The sequence below is a fragment of the Chlorocebus sabaeus genome, chromosome 1 (genome assembly GCF_047675955.1).
Source record: "Chlorocebus sabaeus isolate Y175 chromosome 1, mChlSab1.0.hap1, whole genome shotgun sequence".
NCBI lineage: Eukaryota > Metazoa > Chordata > Mammalia > Primates > Cercopithecidae > Chlorocebus > Chlorocebus sabaeus.
The window spans coordinates 11,240,420-11,265,853 of NC_132904.1; the positions used below are offsets into that span (position 1 = coordinate 11,240,420).

At 49.7% G+C, this 25,434-nt stretch overlaps 1 protein-coding gene across 2 annotated transcripts; it reads left to right on the top strand.

The window, feature by feature from the left end:
• Window positions 1-124: 124 nt before the first annotated feature.
• Window positions 125-24,303, top strand: GANAB (glucosidase II alpha subunit). Of its 2 annotated transcripts, XM_073015451.1 has the most exons (25): window positions 125-231; window positions 7,650-7,754; window positions 7,907-8,015; window positions 8,264-8,391; window positions 13,769-13,948; window positions 14,394-14,459; window positions 15,282-15,355; window positions 15,529-15,612; window positions 15,698-15,794; window positions 16,053-16,233; window positions 17,922-18,075; window positions 18,279-18,514; window positions 18,610-18,736; window positions 18,839-18,918; window positions 19,158-19,301; window positions 19,433-19,529; window positions 19,818-19,919; window positions 20,098-20,341; window positions 21,762-21,826; window positions 21,992-22,068; window positions 22,179-22,253; window positions 22,432-22,545; window positions 22,669-22,781; window positions 22,951-23,051; window positions 23,194-24,303. In XM_073015451.1, exons 1-25 carry the CDS (start codon window positions 194-196, stop codon window positions 23,301-23,303), a joined length of 2,901 nt encoding a protein of 966 aa, XP_072871552.1. In that variant the 5' UTR covers window positions 125-193; the 3' UTR covers window positions 23,304-24,303. The 2 variants fall into 2 exon arrangements, with proteins under 2 accessions (XP_072871552.1, XP_072871555.1); XM_073015454.1 differs by lacking the exon at window positions 14,394-14,459.
• The last annotated feature ends 1,131 nt before the right edge of the window (window positions 24,304-25,434 follow it).

Consider the following 25,434-nt stretch of genomic DNA (forward strand, 5'->3'; position numbering starts at 1 on the left):
GACGTTCCCGCCCCTGGCCTGAAGCCCCGCCCCCTGCGATAATTTAGAGTGTGCACTCTACCAATGAGACAGTTGCCTGGCTGTGCTCAGGCCGAACCAATCAGAAGGCCGGAAGGGGCGGGAACTAGGATACGTGGCTGAGTGTGCGTGGTGGGGCGGGAGGTTCGGGGTCAAGGAGCAAACCCGGCACAAGATGGCGGAGGTAGCGGCAGTGGCGGCGCGTAGGAGGCGGTGAGAAGCCCGGAATCTGGGGGCACGCCTGGGACGCCCCTAGATCCCCCAAGCCCCATTCCACTCCTTCCTGTGTGTTCTCTTGACACTCTGCCACCCCCGGCCTCGCGAGGAACCTTTGTTCCTCTGGAGGCGGTCTCAGATGCCTCCAGTCTCCCCGTGGTAGATCCGAGCGACGCTGGGGGCCTTGCCTCTGGGGCTCCGGGCTCCCGCCGGGCGGTTCAGTAAAGCCGCAGCTGTGCGTCTTTCTCGGCCTTGGCCGCTCTCAGCCGCCGCCTTTGGCTGCTTGCGGCGGTCAACGTCGCCGCCCCCTTCCTGCAGTGCGCGGGGTCGTCGGGGCGGGGGAAAAGATGCGGCCTGGCTTCGGGGAATGCAGCCTGTGGCCCTGCGGCCCCTCGGCTGAGCTAGAAGCACCGGGTCGGCAGTTAAGCCTGTACTACCCCTCTGGCTGTACAGTCCTCCTCTGCCCTTGTCTTCACGTGAGCACCAGCTCTGGCTTAGTTCACTGTCCACGGTCGCTGGGCACGGCCCAGGATCCAGTAAGCTCACGGCGTGGATGGTGTTGCTCAAACACAACATGTAATCGAATGACTTGGTCCACGCTCTCTTGTTTATATTACTGGGGAAAAAAAAGATTCGAAACATATCAGCAGTGCCACAAATGTTTACTAGGACCTAACGGATATACTGGGGTGGGGTAGGCGTGTACTGTCCGAAGCGATGAAGAAAGCTTGGATCATAAACTCAGTTATTTGGGAGCCTGTGATCTGAAACAATAAATGGGTGCAACTTGCCCTGCAGCTTATTTCTGACTTTGGCCTATTAACTCCTCTCTCGGGGTGGTCAAGGCATCCGTTAATTCCTTAGGGCCCTCCAACAGGTCATATCTGAAAGATGCTTTAGAAATCCTATCTCCATTGGCATCTTTCCGAACCAATTTTACAGACTGCAAATAGGGCCCCAGAGGGTGTTTAACTCACTGTACTTCCGTTTACTGCTGCTTTTGGCAGGTGGACATGGGTCAGTGGCCGAGAGTGCCTGTTGCAGTCACTCAGGTCACTGCAGGGCCTGTGCCGCATGCCTTGCTATAGAATTTTCTAGTAGCATTTATTCAGCTTGTTTTGCTAATAGTTACTCCTGCTTGGCTTGTTAAACCACAGTGCCTGGTGTTTTCTTCATTTTTCTGTCTGGCTTGCTGTGGAACAGTTGTTTCTGGAGCTGGAGGAGTGTCCTGTGATGAGATCACAGTACACTCTGTGATCTCATTTCTGGTACTTTTAGCTTTCAAGCAGATGCTGAAGCTAATGCTGGATAACTAGATAAAATGTGTATAATAGACCCTGTCTTTAGTTACCTTATTATAGGTTGTCAAATTTTATTTATTTGTTTGTTTACTTATTGAGACAAGGTCTAGCTCTGTTGCCTGGGATGGAATGCGGGGGTGCAATCTCGGCTTACTCCAGCTTCCACCTCCCGAATTCAAGCGATTCTCCTGCCTCATCCTCCCGAGTCCTGGGATTACAGACGTGTGCCACCATGCCCAGCTAATTTTTGTATTTTCAGTAGAGACGGGGTTTCACCACACTGGCCGGTCTTAATTAATTTACTTTTTTGAGGCAGAGTCTTGTGCTGTGGCCCAGGCTGGAGAGCAATGGTGTAATCATAGCTCATGCAGCCTCAAACTCCTGGGGTCAGGCAGCCCTCCAGCTTTAGCCACCCGGGTAGCTGGGACTACAGGCAGCAGCCACCATGCCCCACTACTCTTTTTTTTTTTTTTTTTTGCAAATAGAGATGAGGGCTATGTTGCCCAATTTTTTTTTTTTTTCAAATAGAGATGAGGTCTTGCTATGTTGCCCAATCTTCCCCCTTTTTTTTTTTTTTTTTTTTTTTTTGAGACGGAGTCTCGCTCTGCCGCCCAGGCTGGAGTGCAGTGGCCGGATCTCAGATCACTGCAAGCTCCGCCTCCTGGGTTTACGCTATTCTCCTGCCTCAGCCTCCTGAGTAGCTAGGACTACAGGCGACCGCCACCTCGCCCGGCTAATTTTTTGTATTTTTTAGTAGAGACGGGGTTTCACCATGTTAGCCAGGATGGTCTCGATCTCCTGACCTCGTGATCCGCCCGTCTCGGCCTCCCAAAGTGCTGGGATTACAGGCTTGAGCCACCGCGCCCGGCCCAATCTTCCCTTTTTGACCTCCCAAAGTGCTAGGATTATGGACATGAACCACTGTGCCCGGCAGTTGTAAAACTTCACTGCTTAGAAGAACCCTCTCACCCCCAGTTTGAAACACTTTCTCAGAGCATGCTCCTATTCTGCCTACATCAGTGTCACTGGGAGAGCATGTTTAAAATGCAGTGTCAGCTGGGCGTGATGGCTCACACCTGTAATCCCAGCACTTTGGGAGGCCAAGGTGGGCAGATTACCTGAGGTTGGGAGTTCGAGACCAGCCTGACCAACATGGAGAAACCCCGTCTCTACTAAAAATACAAAATTAGCCGAGTGTGATGGCACGCGCCTGTAATCCCAGCTACTTGGGAGGCAGAGGCAGGAGAATCGCTTGAACCCACGAGGCAGAGGTTGCGGTGAGCTGACATCGTGCCATTGCACTACAGCATGGGCAACGAGCGAAACTCAGTCTCAAAAAAAATAAATAAATAAAATGCGATGTCCAGGCTGAGTGCAGTGGCTCACACCTGTATTCCAGCATTTTGGAAGGGCAAACTGGAAAGACTTCTTTAGCCTAGGAGTTCAAGCAAGCCTGGGCAACTTTTTTTTCTCGTTTTTGAGACAGAGTCACACTTTGTCACCCAGGCTAGAGTGCAGTGGTGCGATCTTGGCTCACTGCAACCTCTTGACTCCCAGGCTCATACCATTCTCATTCCTCAGCCTCCCCAGTAGCTGTGATTACAGGCATGTGCCACTACGCCTGGCTAATTTTTGTGTATATATGTGTATATATATACACACACACATATATACACACACATATATATGCATATATATACACACACATATGTATACATATATATACACACACACATGCATATTGTATATATTATTTTAGGTGGTGTCTCACTGTGTCGCCCAGGCTGGAATGCAGTGGCACAACCTTGGCTCACTGCAACCTCCGCCTCCCGGGTTCGGGCGATTCTCCTGCCTCAGCCTCCCAAGTAGCTGGGACTATAGGCGCCTGCCAACACGCCCGGCTAATTTTTTGTATTTTTAGTAGAGATGGGGTTTCACTGTGTTAGCCAGGATGGTCTCAATCTCCTGACCTCTTGGCCCGTCTCGGCCTCCCAAAGTGCTGGGATTACAGGCATGAGCCACTGTGCCCAGCCTTTTTTTTTTTTTTTTTTTTTTTTTGTATTTTTAGTAGAGACGGGGTTTCATCATGTTGGCCAGGCTGGTCTCAAAACCCCTGACCTCAGGTGATCCACCTGTCTCGGCCTCAGAAAGTGCTGGGATTACAGGTGTGAGCCACCACGCCTGGCCTAATTTTTGGATTTTTAGTAGAGATGGAGTTTTGCCATGTTGGCCAGGCTGGTCTCGAACTCCTGATCTCGTGATCCGCCCACCTGGGCCTCCCAAAGTACTGAGATTACAAATGTGAGCTACCGCGCCTGGCTGATTCTTAACAGACATTAAAATTTGAGAGTTTTTGTTTAGGATTTACTCAGAATCCTAAGGATGAATCCTGGATGAATATATTCGTCAACCTAACTTATTTAAATAAGCCTATTAGTCTCTTGTCTGTCATTTGATAGCACGTTGGGAAATTGACAATTTGCGATAAGCTTGGGATGATGGTTCTCAATGAGACACGCCCATTTCATCCTGCTAGGGATTAGTGTGCTGTATTGTGCATCATGGTGAAGCACATGGGTCCCAGAGTCAAGCACAACTGGGTTCAGTTTGTTTCACCATTTACCAGCTATTCAACCTTGGGTGAACTATTCACCCTTTTATGCTTTAATTTTCTCATCTGGAAATAAACCCCAACCCTATATTCACCAAGAAAAGAATGAAAGGGAAAAGAAGTATGCACGTAAAGAAGTGGTTGTGAACCCAGGTTACTCATTAGAGTTGTTTAGGGAGCTTTAAAAAACCTTTAGCCAGCTGGGCCCGGTGACTCAATGCTTGTAATTCCAGCACTGTGGGAGACCGAGGCAGGTGGATCTAGGTCAGGAGTTCGATACCAGCCTCGCCAACATGGTGAAACCCCATCTCTACTAAAAATACAAAAAACTAGGCCGGGTGCGGTGGCTCAAGCCTGTAATCCCAGCACTTTGGGAGGCCGAGACGGGCGGATCACAAGGTCAGGAGATCGAGACCATCCTGGCTAACACAGTGAAACCCCGTCTCTACTAAAAAACGCAAAAAAACTAGCCGGGCGAGTTGGCGGGCGCCTGTAGTCCCAGCTGCTTGGGAGGCTGAGGCAGGAGAATGGCGTGAACCCGGGAGGCGGAGCTTGCAATGAGCTGAGATCCAGCCACTGCACTCCGTCTGGGCGACAGAGCGAGACTCCGTCTCAAAAAAAAAAAAAAAAAACAAAAAACTAGCCGGGCATGGTGGCAAGCGCCTGTAATCCCAGCTACTCGGGAGGCTGAGGCGGGAGAATCCCTTGAACCCAAGAGGCAGAGGTTGCAGTGAGCTGAGATCACGTCACTGCACTCCAGCCTGGGCGACAGAGTGAGACTCAAAAAAAAAAAAAAGTCTGATGCACAGGCTCCTCTCTGATTAAGTTAAAATCTTTTTTTTTTTTTTTTTTTTTTTTTGAGACGGAGTCTGGCTCTGTCGCCCAGGCTGGAGTGCAGTGGCCGGATCTCAGCTCACTGCAAGCTCCGCCTCCTGGGTTTACGCCATTCTCCTGCCTCAGCCTCCCGAGTAGCTGGGACTACAGGCGCCGCCACCACACCCGGCTAGTTTTTTGTATTTTTTTAGTAGAGACGGGGTTTCACCGTGTTAGCCAGGATGGTCTCGATCTCCTGACCTCGTGATCCGCCCGTCTCGGCCTCCCAAAGTGCTGGGATTACAGGCTTGAGCCACCGTGCCCGGCCTAAGTTAAAATCTTTAGAAGTGAGACCAGGTCACTGGTATTGTTAAAAACGGCAGGCTGGGCACAGTGGCTCACACTGTAATCCCAGCACTTTGGGAGGCCAAGATAGGAGGATTGCTTGAGCCCAGGAGTTTAAGAACAGCCTAGGCAACAAAGTGAGGTTCTGTTGCTACCAAAAAAAAATTTATTTTTTTTTTTGAGTCAGAGGCGTGCTCTGTTGCCCAGGCTGGAATGCAATGGTGTGATCTGTTTACTGTAGCCTCCGCCTCCACCTCCTGGTTCAAGCAATTATCCTGCCTCAGCCTCCCAAATAGCTGGGATTACAGGCCCCCCCCACCACGCCTGGCTAATTTTTGTATTTTTAGTACAGATGGGGTTTCACCATATTGGCCAGGCTGGTCTCGAACTCCTGACCTCATGATCCGCCTGGCCAGCCTCCCAAAGTGCTGGGATTACAGGCGTGAGCCACTGCGCCTGACCAAAAATAAACTTTTAAAAAAGTTAGCTGGGTGCTGTGGCTACCACCTGTAGTCCCAGCTACTTGGGGAGGGCGAGGCAGGTGGATCACTTGAGGTCAGGAATTTGAGACCAGCCTGGCCAACATGGTGAAACTCCGTCTCTACTAAAAATACAAAAATTAGCTGGGCATGGTGGCATGCTCCTGTAATTCCAGCTACTCAGGAGGTTGAGGCACAGGAATTGCTTGAACCTGGGAGGCAGAGGTTACAGTGAGCTGAGATCATGCCACAGCCCTCTAGCCTGGGTGATGGAGTGAGACTGTCTCAAAAAAAAAAGCAAAAAAACAAAAACTGCAGGCAGAATTGAAAACTAGTAATATAAAGTGATTACCCAGGCCCCTAGGAGTGCATTAGGGCTCAGAACATTTTAGCTATTGTTATTTTTTTCCAGCTTTGGGTAGTGATGGTGGTGTTTTGAAGATACAGGAGTGGAAATCAGAGAAACAGGCTGCTTAGGGTACTAGGGATGTTAGGACCCTAGGAACTGTAACCAGCAGGCTAGGTTTTTTTGTTTGTTTGTTTTTTTCCTGAGACGGAGTTTTGCTCCATCACTTAGGCTGGAGTGCAGTGGCGCAATCTTGGCTCACTACAACCTCTGCCTCCCGGGTTCAAGCGATTCTAATGCCTCAGCCTCCCGAGTAGCTGTAACTACAGATGCTCAATGCCACGCCCAGCTAATTTTTGTATTTTAAGTAGAAATGGGGTTTCATCATGTTGGCCAGGCTGGTCTTGAACTCCTGACCTCTGGTGATCCACCCGCCTCAGCCTCCCAAAGTGGTGGGATTACAGACTTGAGCCACCATGCCCGGCCTCATCTTTAGCTCTTTAACTCTGCATCCACCCAATACCCTGCCCATAGAAAGGTGTAGCTTGCTTTGTTTCTCTGTTCCACACATATGCTACTACCATTTCCTCTGAGACTGGCTGTTACTGCTCCTTTCCTCTGAGAGGCTGATGTCACCAGAGTCAACACCAGGGCCTCTGAAGGCGAAAGATCCTCTGTCTACTCGCCTTTATTTTATTTTTATTTTTTATTTTTGAGAAGGAGTTTTGCTCTGTTGCCCAGGCTGGAGTGCAGTGGCGCGATTTCGGCTCACTGCGAGCTCCACCTCCTGGGTTGATGCCATTCTCCTGCCTCAGCCTCCCGAGTAGCTGGAACTACAGGCGCCTGCCACCAAGCCCGACTAATTTTTTGTATTTTTAGTAGAGACGGGGTTTCACTGTGTTAGCCAGGATGGTCTCGGATCTCCTGACCTTGTGACCTTGTGATCCACCTCAGCCTCCCAAAGTGCTGGGATTACAGGTGTGAGCCGCCACGCCCGGCCTCTTTTTTTTTTTTTTGAGAGAGTCTCGCTCTATTGCCCAGGCTGGAGTGTAGTGCCCCAATCTCGGCTCACTGCAAGCTTCGCCTCCCGAGTTCATGACTTTCTTCTGCCGCAGCCTCCCGAGTAGCTGGGACTACAGGTGGCTGCCACCATGCTCGACTACTTGTTTTTTTGTATTTTTAGTAGAGACAGGGTTTCACCGTGTTAGCCAGGATAGTCTTAATCTCCTTCCTCGTGATCCGCCCGCCTCAGGCTCCTAAAGTGTTGGGATTACAGGCGTGAGCCACTGTGCCCAGCCTACTCTGCCTTTCAAAGGGAAGGTGTGAGTGAGCCAACTTCTCAGGCCTGATTCTTAACCCCATGTCCACTCTGCCTTCTTTTCTGTTTGATGTTACTCCATCTTTCTTCCCCCTTTCCTCAACTATCTCTTAGTGCTGTGACAGGAAGAAGCTTTTCCTTTTGAAGGGGGCCCCTTCCTGACCCCATGCTGATTGCTCCATCTTTATCCTTTTCTCCATAGGTCTTGGGCATCTTTGGTACTGGTTTTTTTAGGGGTCTGCCTGGGGATTACCCTCGCTGTGGATAGAAGCAACTTTAAGACCTGTGAAGAGAGTTCTTTCTGCAAGTATGATATTTCTGGGAGAAAGGGATGGAATGTAGGGTAATGTGGGAGGTGTCTGTGGCAGATGGAGTGCCTAAGGACACTGCAGGTGATAGAGGGACCTAGGGACATTGCAGGTGGCCCCCTACCTTACTTCCCAACCCTTCACTTGGCAGGCGACAGAGAAGCATACGGCCAGGCCTCTCTCCATACCGAGCCTTGCTGGACTCTCTACAGCTTGGTCCTGATTCTCTCACGGTCCATCTCATCCATGAGGTCACCAAGGTCAGGGGAGACAAGGAGGAGTCTGGTGGGGGTGGGACAATGGCTGTGGGGTAATTTGGAAAGGGGGAAATTGTGGCCAACATTTTGTCCCAGCCTAACCTTTCAACTCTTACTTTACGAAGAAATGTGATCTTGGCCTTTAGGCAAAGGGCTCAAAGGAAGAGACACCTTAGGAGAGAATGGGTTCAAAGGGCATTCCATGGTGTAGCCCCTTTCCTTTCTCTAGATCCAAACCTCTGTCCCCGCAGGTGTTGCTGGTGCTAGAGCTTCAGGGGCTTCAGAAGAACATGACTCGGATCAGGATTGATGAGCTGGAGCCTCGGCGACCCCGATACCGTGTGCCAGATGTTTTGGTGGCTGATCCGCCAATAGCTCGGTAAATTTTTCCTGAGAAGCATCCATTTCTGTGGCCCCTTTCTCCTTCCTGATGGACCTTTTTTTGGTTGCTGACATTCTTTCCCACAATAAGGTAGCAGTTAACTAGCATAGCACCTTGCCATACTTCTCAACCTTTCCCCACCTCTTCTTCTGTTTCACTTTTCTCTTTACCCCTTTATCCTCATTCATTCATTCATTCAGCAAACAAGTATTGCTTTCTCCTCCCTGACTGGCCTGGGCTAGGTGCTGGTGATATAAGTAGAAATAAACAAGGCCCTGTTTATTTACAGATCTAGTCCTCCAGGTATACAATGTCTGCCTGCTTGCTTGTTTGCTTCCTTCCTTCCTTTCTTCCTCCTTTCCTTTTCCTCAGATATTCAGAATAGGATTACTCAGATTATTGTGTGATGATACCCTGTCATCAGTGTTCCATGCATCCATCTGTGACTTTCTCTTAAATACATAATTTAGAAAATAATAGTGGCCGGGCGTGGTGGCTCACGCTTGTAATCCCAGCACTTTGGGAGGTCGAGGTAGGCGGATCACGAGGTCATGAGTTGGAGACCAGCTTGGCCAACATGGTGAAACCCCATCTCTACTAAAAATACAAAAATTAGCCGGGTGTTGTGCTAACCTGTAATCCCAGCTACTCAGGAGGCTGAGGCAGGACAGTTACTTGAACCCAGGAGGCAGAGGTTGCAGTGAGCCGAGACTGTGTCACTGCACTACAGCCTGGGCGACAGAGTGAGACTCTGTCTCAAATACTCCACCCTGTAAACTCTCCCCTCAGCCCAGTCGTATCTCACTGTCCTGTACCCTTGACTGCTCTAGATGTAGGTAGTTGTTACTCTGAAGCTTATCATTCCTTTGCCTTTTTTTTTTGTTCTTACAGTTATGTGTGTATACCTGTGCACACATATATCTGTGTGCCTAAGCAATAAATTATATATTTTTTTTTGTTTTTGAGCTTTACAGAGGAAGTATGTTAGTGCATGTGGTTTTCTGGGGTTTCCATTTTTCACATAACTTTAATTCTGTTTCATATAGTTCTAGTTCATTCATTTTTACTGCTGCATATTATTATGTTGTATGAATATACCCCAGCTGATTAATCCATTTCTAGGTTGATAAGTCTTGGGGTTGTTTCCAGTGTTTTGCTAGCCAAAAGTGTTGCTATGAAACTTCTTGTACCTGTCTCCTGTTACCCTTGCGCAAGAGTTTCTCTTTGGTGTATAACTAGGAGAGGAATTGCAGGATTGTAGAATATGGAGATGATCAACTTCCCAAGATAAAGCCAAAGTGGTTTACCAATTTACACTTCCACTATAAGAAGGCCTCATTGAAGCCGGGCACGGTGGCTCATGCCTGTAATCCCAGCACTTTGGTAGGCCGAGGCGGGTGGATCAAGAGGTCAGGAGTTCGAGACCAGCCTGGCCAACATGATGAAACCCCGTCTCTACTAAAAATACAAAAATTAACTGGGCTTAGTGGAGCGTGCCTCTGATCCCAGCTACTCGGGGGGCTGAGGCAGGAGAATTGCTTGAACCAGGATCCGGGAGGCGGAGGTTGCAGTGAGCCGAGATTGCACCACTGCACTCCAGCCTGGGCTACAGAGGGAGACTCAGCCTCAAAAGAAAAAAAAAAAAAGGCCTCATTGATCTCCATCATTTCCAACACTTGATACTGTTGTTGGACTTAAGTTTTGTCACTGGCTTGTGTATAAAATGACATCTCATGGTGGTCTTGGCTTGGTTGTCTTTCCTGGTTTCTTTTATTTGCTTTTTTAAAATTTTATTTTATTTTGAGACAGAGTCTTGCTCTGTCACCCAGGCTGGAGTGCAGTGGCGTGATCTCAGCTCGCTGTAACCTCCCCCTCCCGGGTTCAAGTTGTTCTCCTGCCTCAGCCACCTTAGTAGCTGGGATTACAGGCACGTGCCACCACACCTGGCTAATTTTTATATTTTTAGTAGAGACAGGGGTTCACAATGTTAGCCAGGCTGGTCTCAAACTCCTGACCTCAGGTGATCCACCCGCCTCAGGCTCCAAAAGTGCTGGGATCTTAGGTGTGAACCATTGTGCTCGCCAAGGTGTCTTTAAAAGAAAACACAAGGGCATAGGGCACAGTGGCTAATACCTGTAATCCCAGCACTTTGGGAGTCCGAAGAGGGCAGATTGCTTGAGTCCAGGAGCTTGAGACCAGCCTTGGCAACTTTGCAAAAGCCTGTCTGTACTGAAAATAGAAAAATCAGGTGTGGTGGCACGTGCCTATGGTCCCAGCTACTCAGAAGGCTGAGGAGGGAAGATTGCTTGAGTCTGGGAGGTGTAGGTTGTAGTGAGCCAAGATCTCGTCACTGTACTCCAGCCTGGGTGACAGACCCAGACCCTGTCTGGAAAAACAAAAACAAAACCACGCATACATACTTTTGCTGCACATGGTGGCACGTGCCTGTAGCCCGAGCTACTCAGGAGGCTGAGGCAGGAGGATCTCTTCAGCCCAAGAGTTTGAGGCCAGCCTGGACAACAAAGTGAGACCCCATCTCTTTCCAAAAAAAAAAAAATACAGTTTTCTTTTTTCTTTTTTTTGAGATGGAGTCTTGCTGTGTCACCCAGGCTGGAATGCAGTGGCATGATCTTGGCTCACTGCAACCTCCGCCTCCTGGGTTCAAGCCATTCTCCTGGCTTAGCTGCCCCAGTAGCTGGGATTACAGGCGTGCACCACCATGCCCAGCTAAGTTTTGTAATTTTAGTAGAGATGGGGTTTCACCATACTAGCCAGGATGGTCTCGAACTTCTGACCTCGTGATCTACCCACCTTGGTCTTCCAAAGTGCTGGGATTATGGCGTGAGCCACTGTGCCCAGCCAGTTTTCATTTTAGTTGTAGATTTATAGAAAACATGAAAGGATGAGAGTTTGCGCTTATCTGCACCCAGTTTTCCCTGTTTGTTTGTTTTCAGATGGAGTCTTGCTCTGTTGCCTGGGCTGGAGTGCAGTGGCATGATCTCGGCTCACTGCAGCCTCTGCCTACTGGATTCAGGCGATTCTTCTGCCTCAGCCTCCCGAGTAGCTGGGACTACAGGTGTGCACCACCACTCCTGGCTAATTCTGTATTGTTAGTAGAGGTGGGGTTTCACCATGTTGGCCAGGCTGGTCTCAAACTCCTGACCTAGTGATTCGCCCGCCTTGGTCTACCAAAGTGTTGGGATTACAGGCGTAAGCCACTGCGCCCAACCTTCCCTATTATTAACATGACTGTGGTTCATTTGTGATACCTAGTGAATTGATAGTGATACATTATTTACTAAAGTTCATACTTGAGGTTTCTTTAGTTTTTGTGTATATTATTTTTCTGTTCCAGGATTTCATCCAGGATACCCTATTACATTTAGTTGTCATGTTTCCTTAGGCCTCCCTAGACTGGTAAAATTTCTTAGACTTTTCCTTTTTTTTGGTGATCCTAAAGGTATCTTTTGATAAACAGAAATTTCTAATTTTAATGTAGTTAGATGTGTCAGTCTTTTACCTTCTGGTGTTAGCCTTTTCTTTGTTGTGTTTAAATAGTCCTTCTCTACCTCAAGGTCAGAAAAAACATACATATATATATGTATTGAGACAGAGTCTCGCTCTGTTGCTCAGGCTGAAGTGCAGTAGTGCGATCTCGGCCTACCACAACCTCCGCCTCCCATGTTGAAGTGATTCTTCAGCATCAGCCTCCCGAGTAGCTGGGACTACAGGCGTGCGTCACTATGCCCAAGTAGCTGGGACTACAGGCGTGCGCCACTATGCCCAAGTAGCTGGGACTGCAGGCGTGCGCCACTATGCCCAGCTACTTTTTGTATTTTTAGTAGAGATGGGGTTTCAGTATGTTGACCAGGCTGGTCTCAAACTCCTGAGCCACCATGCCCGGCCAAAAATATATTTTTAAATTTTCTTCTAACACTTTTGCTTTCATTTATTTACTTATTTTGAGATCGGGTTATGAGATTGGCAAATTTTTGTATTTTTGGTAGACATAGGGTTTCGCCATGTTGCCCAGGCTGGTCTTGAACACCAGGGCTCAAGCGATCCACCTGCCTTGGCCTCCCAAAGTGCTGGGATTACAACTGTGAGCCACTGAGCCCAGCCTAAACCTTTTACTTTTAAATTTTAAGCAGGCTGGGTATGATGGCTCATGCCTGTAATCCCAGCACTTCGAGAGGCTGAGGCGTACAGATCACTTGAGATCGGGAGTTCAAGACCAGCCTGGTCAACATGGTGAAATCCTGTCTCTATTGAAAATACAAAACTTAGCTGGGTGTGGTGGTGGGTGCCTGTAATCCCAGCTACTCGGGTGGCTGACGCACAAGAATCACTTGAATCCAGGAGGCAGAGGTTGCAATGAGCTGAGATTATGCCACTGCATTCCAGCCTGGGTGATAGAATGAGACTGTCTCAAGAAAAAAAAAAATTAAATCATAATCTTTCTGCAGTTGATACTTGTATCTGGCATTAGATATATGATATCAAGAAGTCAGGCGTGGTGGCTTATGCTTGTAATCCCAGCGCTTTGGGAGGCCAAGGAAAATGCATCACTGGAGGTCAGGAGTTTGAGATTAGCCTGGCTGACATGGCGAAATCCCATCTCTACTAAAAATACAAAAAAAAAATTAGCCGGGTGTGGTGGCACCTGGCTGTCGTCTCAGTTACTTGGGAGGCTGAGTCAAGAGAATTGCTTGAACCTGGGAGGTGGAGGTTGCAGTGAACCAAGATTGTGCCACTGCACTCCAGCCTGGGCAATAGAGTGAGACTCCATCTCAAAAAAAAAAAAAAAATCATTTTTCTTCATAGTTGGAAAATCATTTTTTTCCCTATATGGAAAATGTTTTTTCAATTCCATTTTTGAATAGTTCTCCTTTCCTCTCTTATCTGCGATGTCACCTCTTAGTATTTAGTACATTTAAAAAAGTAGTAAGTGGCTGGGCGTGTGCTCAGGAGTTCAAGACCAGTCTCAACATGGAGAAACCCCGTCTCTATTAAAAATAAAAAATTAGCTGGGTGTGGTGGTACATGCCTGTAATCCCAGCTACTCGGGAGGCTGAGGCAGGAGAATTGCTTGAACCTGGGAGGCGGAGGTTACGGTGAGCCCAGATCACACCATTGCACTCCAGCCTGGGCAACGAGAGTGAAACTCCGTCTCAAAAAAAAAAAAGGGGTAATAAATATCCTTGGGTCTGTTTCTGGGCCCTTTATTTGGTTCTGTTGATTAACTTGTCTGTCCCTGCTCTGTTAGCACACTGCCTATTTCTCTTAGCAGGTAGATTTCCCTCTATCTTCTGAAGTGTCATTACTCCTCTCGGCCCTTTGTACTTCCTTATATTTCTTTTGATATATTTCCCAGGCTTTCTGTCTCTGGTCGTGATGACAACAGTGTGGAGTTAACCATGGCTGAGGGACCCTACAAGATCATCTTGACAGCCCGGCCATTCCGCCTTGACCTACTAGAGGACCGAAGCCTTCTGCTTAGTGTCAATGCCCGAGGACTCTTGGAGTTTGAGCACCAGAGGGCCCCTAGGGTCTCGTGAGTATAGGGGTTGGGACTGCAGGGAACCTAGTGTGAAAGAGCACAGGGGTGTTGTGAGGTCTGGCACTGGGAGGAGACAGGGTGGCGGGACAGCCAGGTAGGGGCTGGGGGCTGGGAGAAGCTCTCTGTCAGGGACGGTAGGAACCAGACCCGGGAGCGGTTTTTTCCATTTCCTGTCCAGATCAGGAGGCAATCACTTTTGTCCCTGATCTGTGGCCTGGGCATCTCTGGGAGGCCTGCCTGGGTCTGTGTCTCCTTCTTCCCCTTCTCACATCATCACATTTCCCAGATTTATTTTCTTCCTTTTTATTTTTTATTTTTTTTTGGTTTCTTTTTCCCCATCTCTGGAAGTTTGTCAACTGAAACTCACTTTTATGTTTCTGTTTTTGTGTTGGTTTTGTGCCTCTTTTTCCCCTTCCCTACCCATCTCCTCCTGCCCCAGTTTCTCGGATAAAGTTAGTCTCACGCTCGGTAGCATGTGGGATAAGATCAAGAACCTTTTCTCTAGGTAAATCCATGGCCACCGGTACTGTATCTGTTCCTCTGCCCTTACCCATTCCTCACTGTAGCCTTCAGGGGGAGGTGCCCCAGACCCTTCCAGCCTTTCACTCACCCCACTTTCCCCTGCTGTGTGATACCTGGTCCCGTTACCTGTTACCCTGGCTGGGAGCCCCCAGAAGAAGGAAGATGAAATACTCAAAGTCAGGTCCTTAAGGAGTGTAGGGAGCTTATTGCTTTGCCAAGGGATGGAGCCATGCTGCCTGTTGCTGGGGTTCCTGACTCTCAGCTGAGGGCCACCTAAGGTTCTGGGCAGAGCTACTTGCCCTGGAAGCATTTTTTTGCGGAACCTCTTGAAGTCCCCGTGTATATCTGTAGAGGCTTGGTATAGTGTGACCCACATACTATACCTTGTGGGTCATACCTTGCTATACCTTGCAAAGCCCTTGTGTCAGGCCAGGAGCCTGAGGCCCAGGGAGGGCAGTTGGGGGCACAGTCTTTCAGTAGAGGCAACAGAGCCAGGATTGGCATTCATAACCCAGGCCCCTGAATCATCCTGCCTGTCTCTTCTGGGATGTTGGCAGAGGTTGGTGTTCAGGCCTGTGCCTCCTGGTGGCACTTATTCCTCATTTTCCTTTCTCATTTCTCTCCCCATCCTTTGCAAACTTATCTGCTCATTGTGGGTTCCCTCTCCAAGCTTTAACATTTAGTCCCTTCCTCCAATGCCTTCGTTCCTTTGGACCCTTGGCTCTCTATTCCCCAACCCCTCCTTCCACTAGCCCCTCGTCCCTGCCCCCTCTGGATTGGAGCAGACAGCTCTCCTACCTTCCAGGCAAGGATCAAAAGACCCAGCTGAGGGCGATGGGGCCCAGCCTGAGGAAACACCCAGGGATGGTGACAAGGCAAGTTGGAGGGGGTGGGTGGTTGGAGGATTGGGCTGACTGGGAGGCTGGAGGGGATAGGCCCATGAGAAACTTGAACTTAGTCTCACCATCAGGGATGGGATTTAGTTGATGGGAGTGGGAAAAGAGAGAACTGGTATGATTGGAGAGTGGTCCTCTTTTCTTCTTAACAGCCAGAGGAGACTCAGGGGAAGGCAGAGAAAGATGAGCCAGGAGCCTGGGAGGAGACATTCAAAACTCACTCTGACAGCAAACCATATGGTGAGGGGCTTGGGTTCCTTGGGTTGAGGTGCAGGGCTCCTTTCCAAGCAGAAGCTCTGAAGCTTGTTCTTTGTTTTTCTTCTAGGCCCCATGTCTGTGGGTTTGGATTTCTCTCTGCCAGGCATGGAGCATGTCTATGGGATCCCTGAGCATGCAGACAATCTGAGGCTGAAGGTCACTGAGTGAGTTCTGTAGTGACATCAGGAAGATGGAGGTGGGCACGAAGGAGTCAGGCCTTTAGGGAGATGGGTGTGCACATTGGATACTCCAGACAAGCATGGGTAACTTCCTGTGTCCAGAATCACCTTTGGTGATAGAAAATTTTTTGAGAAAGGACAGAGGAACCATTGCTTATCTCTCACCTGTGTCTGTGGAGGGGAGTCAGCGTATAATGCAGCCTGGGGCCAGTTAGCAGCCCACATCTGTCTGTTTGCCTGCAGGGGTGGGGAGCCATATCGCCTCTACAATTTGGATGTGTTCCAGTATGAGCTGTACAACCCCATGGCCTTGTATGGGTCTGTGCCTGTGCTCCTGGCACACAACCCTCATCGTGACTTGGGCATCTTCTGGCTCAATGCTGCAGAGACCTGGGTTGATATATCCTCCAACACTGCTGGGAAGGTGAGAGCACAGGCATGGGGAGAAAGGAGGGAGTGAAGTTTCCAGGCCTTGAGACAAATAGGTATACTGGGGGCATTAGCTATTTGGGGCCTGGGTGAGAGAAGGGGCCCTGGGCCTGGTGGGCAGCATTTGAGTTCCCTAATCACTGCCAGATGACACATGCCCACTGCCATTCTTAGGGAAGGCGTTGTCTGTTCTGGACTGATGGAATGCACTATTATCAGTGTGTTGTGTGCTAGGTACTCTTCTGGGTGCTGGGATATGGTGTTAACTGAGGTTGAAAAGGTTCTGAGCTGGGTGTGGTGGTTCATGCCTGTAATTCCAGCACTTTGGGAGGCTGAGGTGGGCAGATCACCTGAGGGCAGAAGTTGGAGACCAGCCTGGCCAACATGGCGAAACCTCATCTCTACTAGAAAAACAAAAATTAGCCAGGTGTGGTGGCGGGCGCCTGTAATCCCAGCTATTTGGGAGGCTAACACAGGAGAAATTGCATGAATCTGGTAGGCGGAGGTTGTGGTGAGCCGAGATTTCACCACTGCACTCCAGCCTGGGTGACAGAGCGAGACTCTGTCTCAGAAAAAAAAGCAAAGGTTCTGACTCACAGGGAGGAAGACACGTTAAACACATAACAAAGGAGGCAAGATGGGACCGGGCATGGTGGCTCATGCCTGTAATCCCAGCACTTGGGGAGGTTGAGGCAAGAGGATTGCTTGAGGCCAGGAATTCGAGACTAGCCTGGGCAACATGGCGAGACCCCATCTCTATAAAAATGTTTGAAAAATAAAAATAATAAGAAAGCAAGATGATGCCAGGCGTGGTGGCTCCCACCTGTAATCCCAGCACTTTGGGAGGGCGAGGTGGACAGATCAAAAGGTCAAGAGATTGAGACCATCCTGGCCAACATGGTGAAACCCTGTCTCTACTAAAAATACAAAAATCAGCTGGATGTGGTGGCGTGCGCCTGTAGTCTCAGCTACTCAGGAGGCTGAGGCAGGAGAATTGCTTGAATTGGTGAGGCGGAGGTTGCAATGAGCCAAGATCACACCACTGCACTCCAGCCTGGCGAAGGAGTGAGACTCTGTCTCAAAAAAAAAAAAAAAAAAAGGCCGGGCATGGTGGTTCACACCTGTAATCCCAGCACTTTGGGAGGCCGAGGCAGGCAGATCACGAGGTCAGGAGATCGAGACCATCCTGGCTAACATGGTGAAACCTCGTCTCTACTAAAAAATACAAAAAATTAGCCGGGCGTGGTGGCGGGCACCTGTAGTCCCAGCTACTCAGGAGGCTGAGGCGGGAGAATGGCGTGAACCCAGGAGGCGGAGCTTGCAGTGAGCTGAGATCGCGCCACTGCACTCCAGCCTGAGTGACAGAGCAAGACTCTTGTCTCAAAAAAAAAAAAAAAAAAAGAATGGAAGATGAGTTTGGGGTGTTTAAGTGCTAACAAAGACTCTTTCATGTCTTTGTTAGCACTTAATCACCCCAAACTGGTGGAGTAGGGTGGGGGCTGTACTGCTTTAGATAGTGTGGTCCAGGAAAGCCTCACTGAGGCGGCCCCATTTAGTCTTACCCAAAGCAACTCATAAGAGCCAGCTGTGTGTGGACTGTGGGAGAAAATTGCTGCTTTTTGTCTTGGGGTTGGAAAATGGGAGGGCAGGAGGTGTCTGACCCCTCTGTGGTCCCCTATACAGACCCTGTTTGGGAAGATGATGGACTACCTGCAGGGCTCTGGGGAGACCCCACAGACAGATGTTCGCTGGATGTCAGAAACTGGCATCATTGATGTCTTCCTGCTGCTTGGGCCCTCCATCTCTGATGTTTTCCGGCAATATGCTAGTCTCACAGGTACATGGTTTTCCCTGACAGCCTCATTTTTCTGCTCTTTTCTTCTTGTCAGGGGTGATTCTGTGTGTTTTCAGAGATCCTGTGCCCCAGCTTGTTTTCTAGGTCTGTACCCCTCAGCCTGCCTCTAGTTCACAAGCCTCCCTCCGTTTCTGGGTGTTGGGCCTGATCCTCGTTGTGACCCCCATCCCTCGATGAACCTGCAGGAACCCAGGCGTTGCCCCCACTCTTCTCCCTCGGCTACCACCAGAGCCGTTGGAACTACCGGGACGAGGCTGATGTGCTGGAAGTGGATCAGGGCTTTGATGAACACAACCTGCCCTGCGATGTCATCTGGCTGGACATTGAACATGCTGATGGCAAGCGGTATTTCACCTGGGACCCCAGTCGCTTCCCTCAGCCCCGCACCATGCTTGAGCGCTTGGCTTCTAAGAGGCGGAAGGTAAGGTGTTGCAGTCACGCTTGGTCTTCTCAGGATAGGGCTGAAGCATAGTTTAGCCCTAAAGAGACCTGATCACCCATGTTCCTTGCCCCTAGCTGGTGGCCATCGTAGACCCCCACATCAAGGTGGACTCCGGCTACCGAGTTCACGACGAGCTGCGGAACCTGGGGCTGTATGTTAAAACCCGGGATGGCTCTGACTATGAGGGCTGGTGCTGGCCAGGTAGGTAGACCCAGAATTGAGGGAGAGGTGATTGGCCAGGGAGGTAGAATGGTGGCTCTTTTGCCCCTTAGGGGATTGAGAGCCACCCTTAACTTCTCCCAGGCTCAGCTGGTTACCCTGACTTCACTAATCCCACGATGAGGGCCTGGTGGGCTAACATGTTCAGCTATGACAATTATGAGGTAGGGAAGGCCTCTCCACATGACCTGCGTCTGTCTGTCCCACCTGCCTCCCTGAATCTCTCTCCACTTGCCAACCCTTCTGTGGGTGATTGCCCGCAACATATCGGGGGTCTTGATGATCTGGGGAGGGCCCTGAAAAATGCATCTTTTTAGATTCCTAGAAGCTTTCTTCTCTGATACTGTTTTGTTTTCTTCCTCCCCTCTGTCCTTCTGTCCCCATTTTCTGCCCATGTTCCCAGGGCTCAGCTCCCAACCTCTTTGTCTGGAATGACATGAACGAACCATCTGTATTCAATGGTCCTGAGGTCACCATGCTCAAGGATGCCCAGCATTATGGGGGCTGGGAGCACCGGGATGTGCATAACATCTATGGCCTTTATGTGGTAAGGGGCTGAGAGAGGAGAGTTGGTGGAAAGAGGAAAAACAGCCCAGAGACTGAGGCCTAGGGAACTTGCACCAGATGACAGCTGGCTTTTGCTCCTCACTACCCCTGTTTTCTTCTCGCCTCACCCAGCACATGGCGACTGCTGATGGGCTGAGACAGCGCTCTGGGGGCATGGAACGCCCCTTTGTCCTGGCCAGGGCCTTCTTCGCTGGTTCCCAGCGCTTTGGTAAGGTTTAGAGAATGGAACTGTGGCAGAAGGGTGTGAAGGCCAGATCTCAGGCACCATGGACCTGGACCTGGCTCTCTGAGGAATGGGAGTCACACACTGCATCAGCTTCTTCAGCTATGCGCTTTGAAGGAAGTCGGTGCGGGAGGTCCACTCCTTGTTCAAGTGTTCTTGTGAACTGCATCTTCAGCAGGGTTCTGGGGACCCAGAGCAGATGTGGGAGGTCAGCCATGTAAAAAGCTGAACCCCTTTACCATGTGCAAGCTCCCCACTTCTTGTCTTCCTCAGGAGCCGTGTGGACAGGGGACAACACTGCCGAGTGGGACCATTTGAAGATCTCTATTCCTATGTGTCTCAGCTTGGGGCTGGTGGGACTTTCCTTCTGTGGGGGTAAGACAGGGAGGAATCTGGGGTCTTGGTTTGGTGGGAGAGGGGCAAAGTAGAGGGCACAGGACCAAGGTGTAAGTAAAGAGAGCTGAGATTCCAGGTTAGGGCCTTGGGAAATTTCTCAGGCAGTATCTTTTCTTCACCCTCTTTTCCAACCTGCTTCCTCTCTTCCCTCTCCCAGCGGATGTGGGTGGCTTCTTCAAAAACCCAGAGCCAGAGCTGCTTGTGCGCTGGTACCAGATGGGTGCCTACCAGCCATTCTTCCGGGCACATGCCCACTTGGACACTGGGCGGCGAGAGCCATGGCTGTTACCATCTCAGCACAATGATATAATCCGAGATGCCTTGGGCCAGCGATATTCTTTGCTGCCTTTCTGGTACACCCTCTTCTATCAGGCCCATCGGGAAGGCATTCCTGTCATGAGGTGAGGCATTCACTTGGGCTGTGAAGAGTGGGCCGAGGTGGCTGGGGGACATTAGGAACTGGGCTTCATCTATGGGCCTCTTTCTTCACTCAACATAGCCTTGTAAAGGATGGAAAATCATTAAGGTCAAGAGTGAAGGGGAGCTTAATGGAGATGAATAATAGTAAACATTTAAAGAAAATTGCCAGCAGTCATAAACTCTTTCAGAAAAATAAAACAGGGTAATGGGATTAGGTGGTCATAAAAATCCTTTTTGAGTCCAGGCACAGTGGCTCACACCTGTAATCCCAGTACTTTGGGATGCCGAGGTGGGCAGATCACCTGAGGTCAGGAGTTTGAGACCAGCCTGGCCAATATGGTGAAACCCCGTCTCTACTAAAAATACAAAAATTAGCTGAGTGTCATGGCACCTGAAATCCCAGCTACTCAGGAGGCTGAGGCACGAGAATCACTCGAACCCAGGAGGCAGAGGTTACGGTGAGCCGAGATTGCTCTACTGCACTCCAGCCTGGGTGACAGAGTGAGACTCCATTTCAAAAAAATAAAAATAAATAAAAATAAAAATCTTTTTGAGAAGAAGGCTATGTGACATGAGGCCTGAATGAATGGGACAGACCATGTTATGTAGGAAGAATCTTCCAAGCAGAGGGAATTGCAAGTACAAAAATTCTAAAGTAGAAATTAGTTTGTTATGCACTAGGAGTAGAAAAAAACTCAGTATGTCTTGGGTAAGGAAGCAGAGGGAGAACTAGGAGATGAGATTAAGGAGAAAGTGTGATCTGCTCCTGGAGGGCCTTGCAAGCCAGGGTTGTATACCAGGGCGGTGAAAACATACAAGGAGGCTACTGGCAGGCTGCTGTGCAGCATGGTTTCTGTAGCAGGCAGAGAAGCAGCAGGGAGATGGCTTAGGAAGTTAAATGACTAAGATTGGATTGCATAACTGAGACCTGAACCACAACCCGACTGACTGCAAACTCCTGGGTCTTAACCCCTGTGCTGTTCTTTTTTTTTTTTTTTTTTTTTTTTTTTTTTTTTTTTTTTTGAGATGGAGTCTCGCTCTGTTGCCCAGGCTGGAGTGCAGTGGCCGGATCTCAGCTCACTGCAAGCTCCGCCTCCTGGGTTTACGCCATTCTCCTGCCTCAGCCTCCCAAGTAGCTGGGATTACAGGTGCCCGCCACCACGCCTGGCTAATTTTTGTATTTTTAGTAGAGATGGGGTTTCACCATGTTGTCCAAGTTGGTCTCGAACTCCTGACCTCAGGTGATCTGCTTGCCTTGGCCTCCCAAAGTGCTGGGATTACAGGTGTGAGCCACCGCACCCGGACTGTGCTGTTCTTTTCTTATTGCCAGTTCCTGGAGGAGCATCTCTGACTTGTGCCAAAATTGAAAAGTTTTCCTTTAATGTCTTTCTTCCTTCCTAGGCCCCTGTGGGTGCAGTATCCTCAGGATGTGACCACCTTCAGTATAGATGATCAGTACTTGCTTGGTGAGACATGAGGACAGTTGGTGGTGGGTTGGCATTGGGCCAAGCAGCACTGCCGATGCCCAGGGAGGGACTAATGAGGCTGGTGGTGCAGAGGGCAGGCACTTTGGTGCTCCCTGTTCTGGGAACTAATCCCCCCTATTCAGAGTTGATTCTGGCATATTTTAGGGGATGCATTGCTGGTTCACCCTGTATCAGACTCTGGAGCCCATGGTGTCCAGGTCTATCTGCCTGGCCAAGGGGAGGTGAGTTAAGGAAGGGCATGGTGGGAAACGATGGTGGAAGCCTAAGGAGGCAAACAGGATGGACCCTGTGCACTGAGTGATCTGTATCTTACCTCTTTTGTCACCCACAGGTGTGGTATGACATTCAAAGCTACCAGAAGCATCATGGTCCCCAGACCCTGTACCTGCCTGTAACTCTAAGCAGTGTGAGTAAGCCTGGTCCGGCTGCCAGTTCCATCTCCCTGTAAATTTCCAGAAGGGGAGAGAATGTGTACCTTAGAGTCCAGTACCTACGTGGGCCTACATGAGTAAGAGCAAAACATGGCTGTGGGGCCCAAGGTTGGACAAGGGGGCAACTTCATCCTGGCATTGCTCTTGCCCTAGATCCCTGTGTTCCAGCGTGGAGGGACAATTGTGCCTCGATGGATGCGAGTGCGGCGGTCTTCAGAATGTATGAAGGATGACCCAATCACTCTCTTTGTTGCGCTTAGTCCTCAGGTAAGTGCATAGGCAGTGTGTCTCCTCAGCCATCTGCCTGCCTTCCTAGGACTCAGTTCCCTGGGGTTGGGCCCCTCACTCCCTCTTGGGCTCAGGCGCTCACCTATCCCACTTCTTGCTCAGGGTACAGCTGAAGGAGAGCTCTTTCTGGATGATGGGCACACATTCAACTATCAGACTCGCCAAGAGTTCCTGCTGCGTCGATTCTTATTCTCTGGCAACACCCTTGTCTCTAGGTAATGGGGCACCCATTCTTCCTTGGCTGCCTTTGCTGGGGCCTGATCCTTGCGGGGGCTCCCAGTTCACTGTGCTCTTTTCTCACATCCTGACCTTGTTTTGGGTCTCCTCCTTCCTTCTGTTCTGATATTTTTCCCCCTGATGGACATCTGCTTTTGCCATCTCCAGCTCGGCAGACCCTGAAGGACACTTTGAGACACCAATCTGGATTGAGCGGGTGGTGATAATAGGGGCTGGAAAGCCAGCAGCTGTGGTACTCCAGACAAAAGGTGAGTGACCAATCTGGTCCCTAGGATGGGGGAAGGAGGGGAAGCCAGGGCAGGTTTAGGGATGCCCTTGCCTGTAGGAACGTAGTTACTATGCTATAGTCCATTGGTATGACTATGGCACTTTTTCTTATTCCTCCTCCAGGATCTCCAGAAAGCCGCCTGTCCTTCCAGCATGACCCTGAGACCTCTGTGTTGGTCCTGCGCAAGCCTGGCATCAATGTGGCATCTGATTGGAGTATTCACCTGCGATAACCCAAGGGATGTTCTTGGTTAGGGGGAGGGAAAGGGAGCAGTAGTGCTGAGAGATATTCTTTCGTCTGCCTTGGAGTTCGGCCCTCCCCAGACTTCACTTATGCTAGTCCAAGACCCAGATTCTGTCAACATTTGGGCAAGATGAGAGGGCTGACCATGGGCTCCAAATTCCTCTTGTGATCTCCTCACCTCTCCCACTCCATTGATACCAACCCTTTCCCTTCATTCCCCCAACATCCTGTTGCTCTAACTGGAGCGCATTCACTTATGAAGACCGAGAAACCACAGGGCCCTTGTCGCCCCTTCTCTTTCCCTTATTTAGGAGCCCTGAACACCCCCAAACTCTATCCATTCATGCCTCTTGTATGTTGATGCCATTTCTTGGAAGAAGATGAGGGCAATGAGTTAGGGCTCCTTTTCCCCTTCCCTCCCACCAGATTGCTCTCCCTCCTTTCATTTCTTCCTTCAGGCTCTACTCTGTCAGCCCTCCCCTTTTTATGCCCCACCGATACACTGGGACCACCCCTTACCTGGGACGGGATGAATGGTTCAAAGGAGTGAGGTTGCTAAAGAACATTCTTTTCCCTCTCGTTCTCTCCTTTTCCTCTCCCTGATTCCTTGTAGAGCTGCTGCAGTTCTGAGAGGGGCAGTTCTACCTCCTCTGTCCCTTGGCAGAAAGAAGTTTCCACACCTCTTAGGGATGGGCATTAAACTTCTTTTGCCCCCTTCTTGTCCCCTTTGAGGGGCATTTAAGATGGAGAAATCAGTTGTGGTTTCATTGAATCATGGTCACCTGTATTTATTGCTGGGCGAAGCCTGAGGGTGGGGGGGAGATGATCATGTGTGCTCGGGGTTGGCTGGAAGCCCTGGGTTGGGGGTTGGGGGCGGAGTAATAGGGGAGTCAGGGTGAAAATTTGTGGGTATTTTTTTTACTTCCTCTTGGTTCCCAGCTGTGACACGTTTTGATAAAAGGAGAAACAATAAAGGGATAAACCATAAATCACTGGTGGTAGTCTGGATTCTAGTTCTAGCCTGAGCCACAGACCCTAGAGCCTAAAGACCTTACATTTTCTTTTTCTTTTTTTTTTTTTTTTTTTTGAGACTGAGTCTCACTCTGTTGCCCAGGCTGGAATGCAGTGGCGTAATCTGGGCTCACTGCAACCTCTGCCTTCCGGGTTCAAGCATTTCTTGTGCCTCAGCCTCCTGAGTAGCTGGGACTACAGGCATGCACCACCACGCCCAGCTAATTTTTGTATTTTTATTAGAGACGGTTTTACCACGTTGGCCAGGCTGTTCTGGAACTCCTGACCTCAGGTGATCCACCCACCTCAACCTCTCAAAGTGCTGGGATTATAGGAGTGAGCCACCGTGCCCGGCCTTTTTTTTTTTTTTTTTTTTCTTTTTTCTTTCCTTATTTTTTACTTTTTTATTTTTTATTATTTTTTTAGACAGAGTCTCACTCTGTCGCCAGGCTGGAGTGCAGTGGTGTGATCTTGGCTCGTTGCAACCTCCGCCTCCCGCATTCAGGTAGTTCTCCCACCTCAGCCTCCCTCGTAGCTGGGATTACAGGCGCCTGCCACCATGGCCAGCTTAATTTTTGTATTTTTAGTAGAGATAGGGTTTTGCCATGTTAGCCAGGCTGATCTTGAACTCCTGACCTCAGGTGATCTGCCCACCTTGGCCTCTCAAAGTGCTGGGATTACAGGCATGAGCCACCATGCCTGGCCATAGGCCTTAACGTTTTCATTTGGCTTCAGCATAAGCATCCTTTTTTTGGTTTTTTTTTTGAGATGGAGTCTCACTGTTGTTGCCCAGGGTGGAGTGCAGTGGCGTGATCTCGGCTCACTGCAACCTCTGCCTCCCAGGCTCAAGTGATTCTCCTGCCTCAGCCTCCTGAGTAGCTAGGACTACAGGCACCTGCCACCACGCCTGGCTGATTTTTGTATTTTTAGTAGAGATGGGGTTTCACCATGTTGGCCTGACTGGTCTCAAACTCCTGGCCTCAAGTGATTCGCCTGCCTCGGCCTTCCAAAGTGCTGGAATAACATGGATGAGCCACTGTGCCCAGCCAGCATGAGCAACCTTGATTCAGCAAAATGAGCAAGTGCAAGCCTTCCTTGGGTTGCTAGGT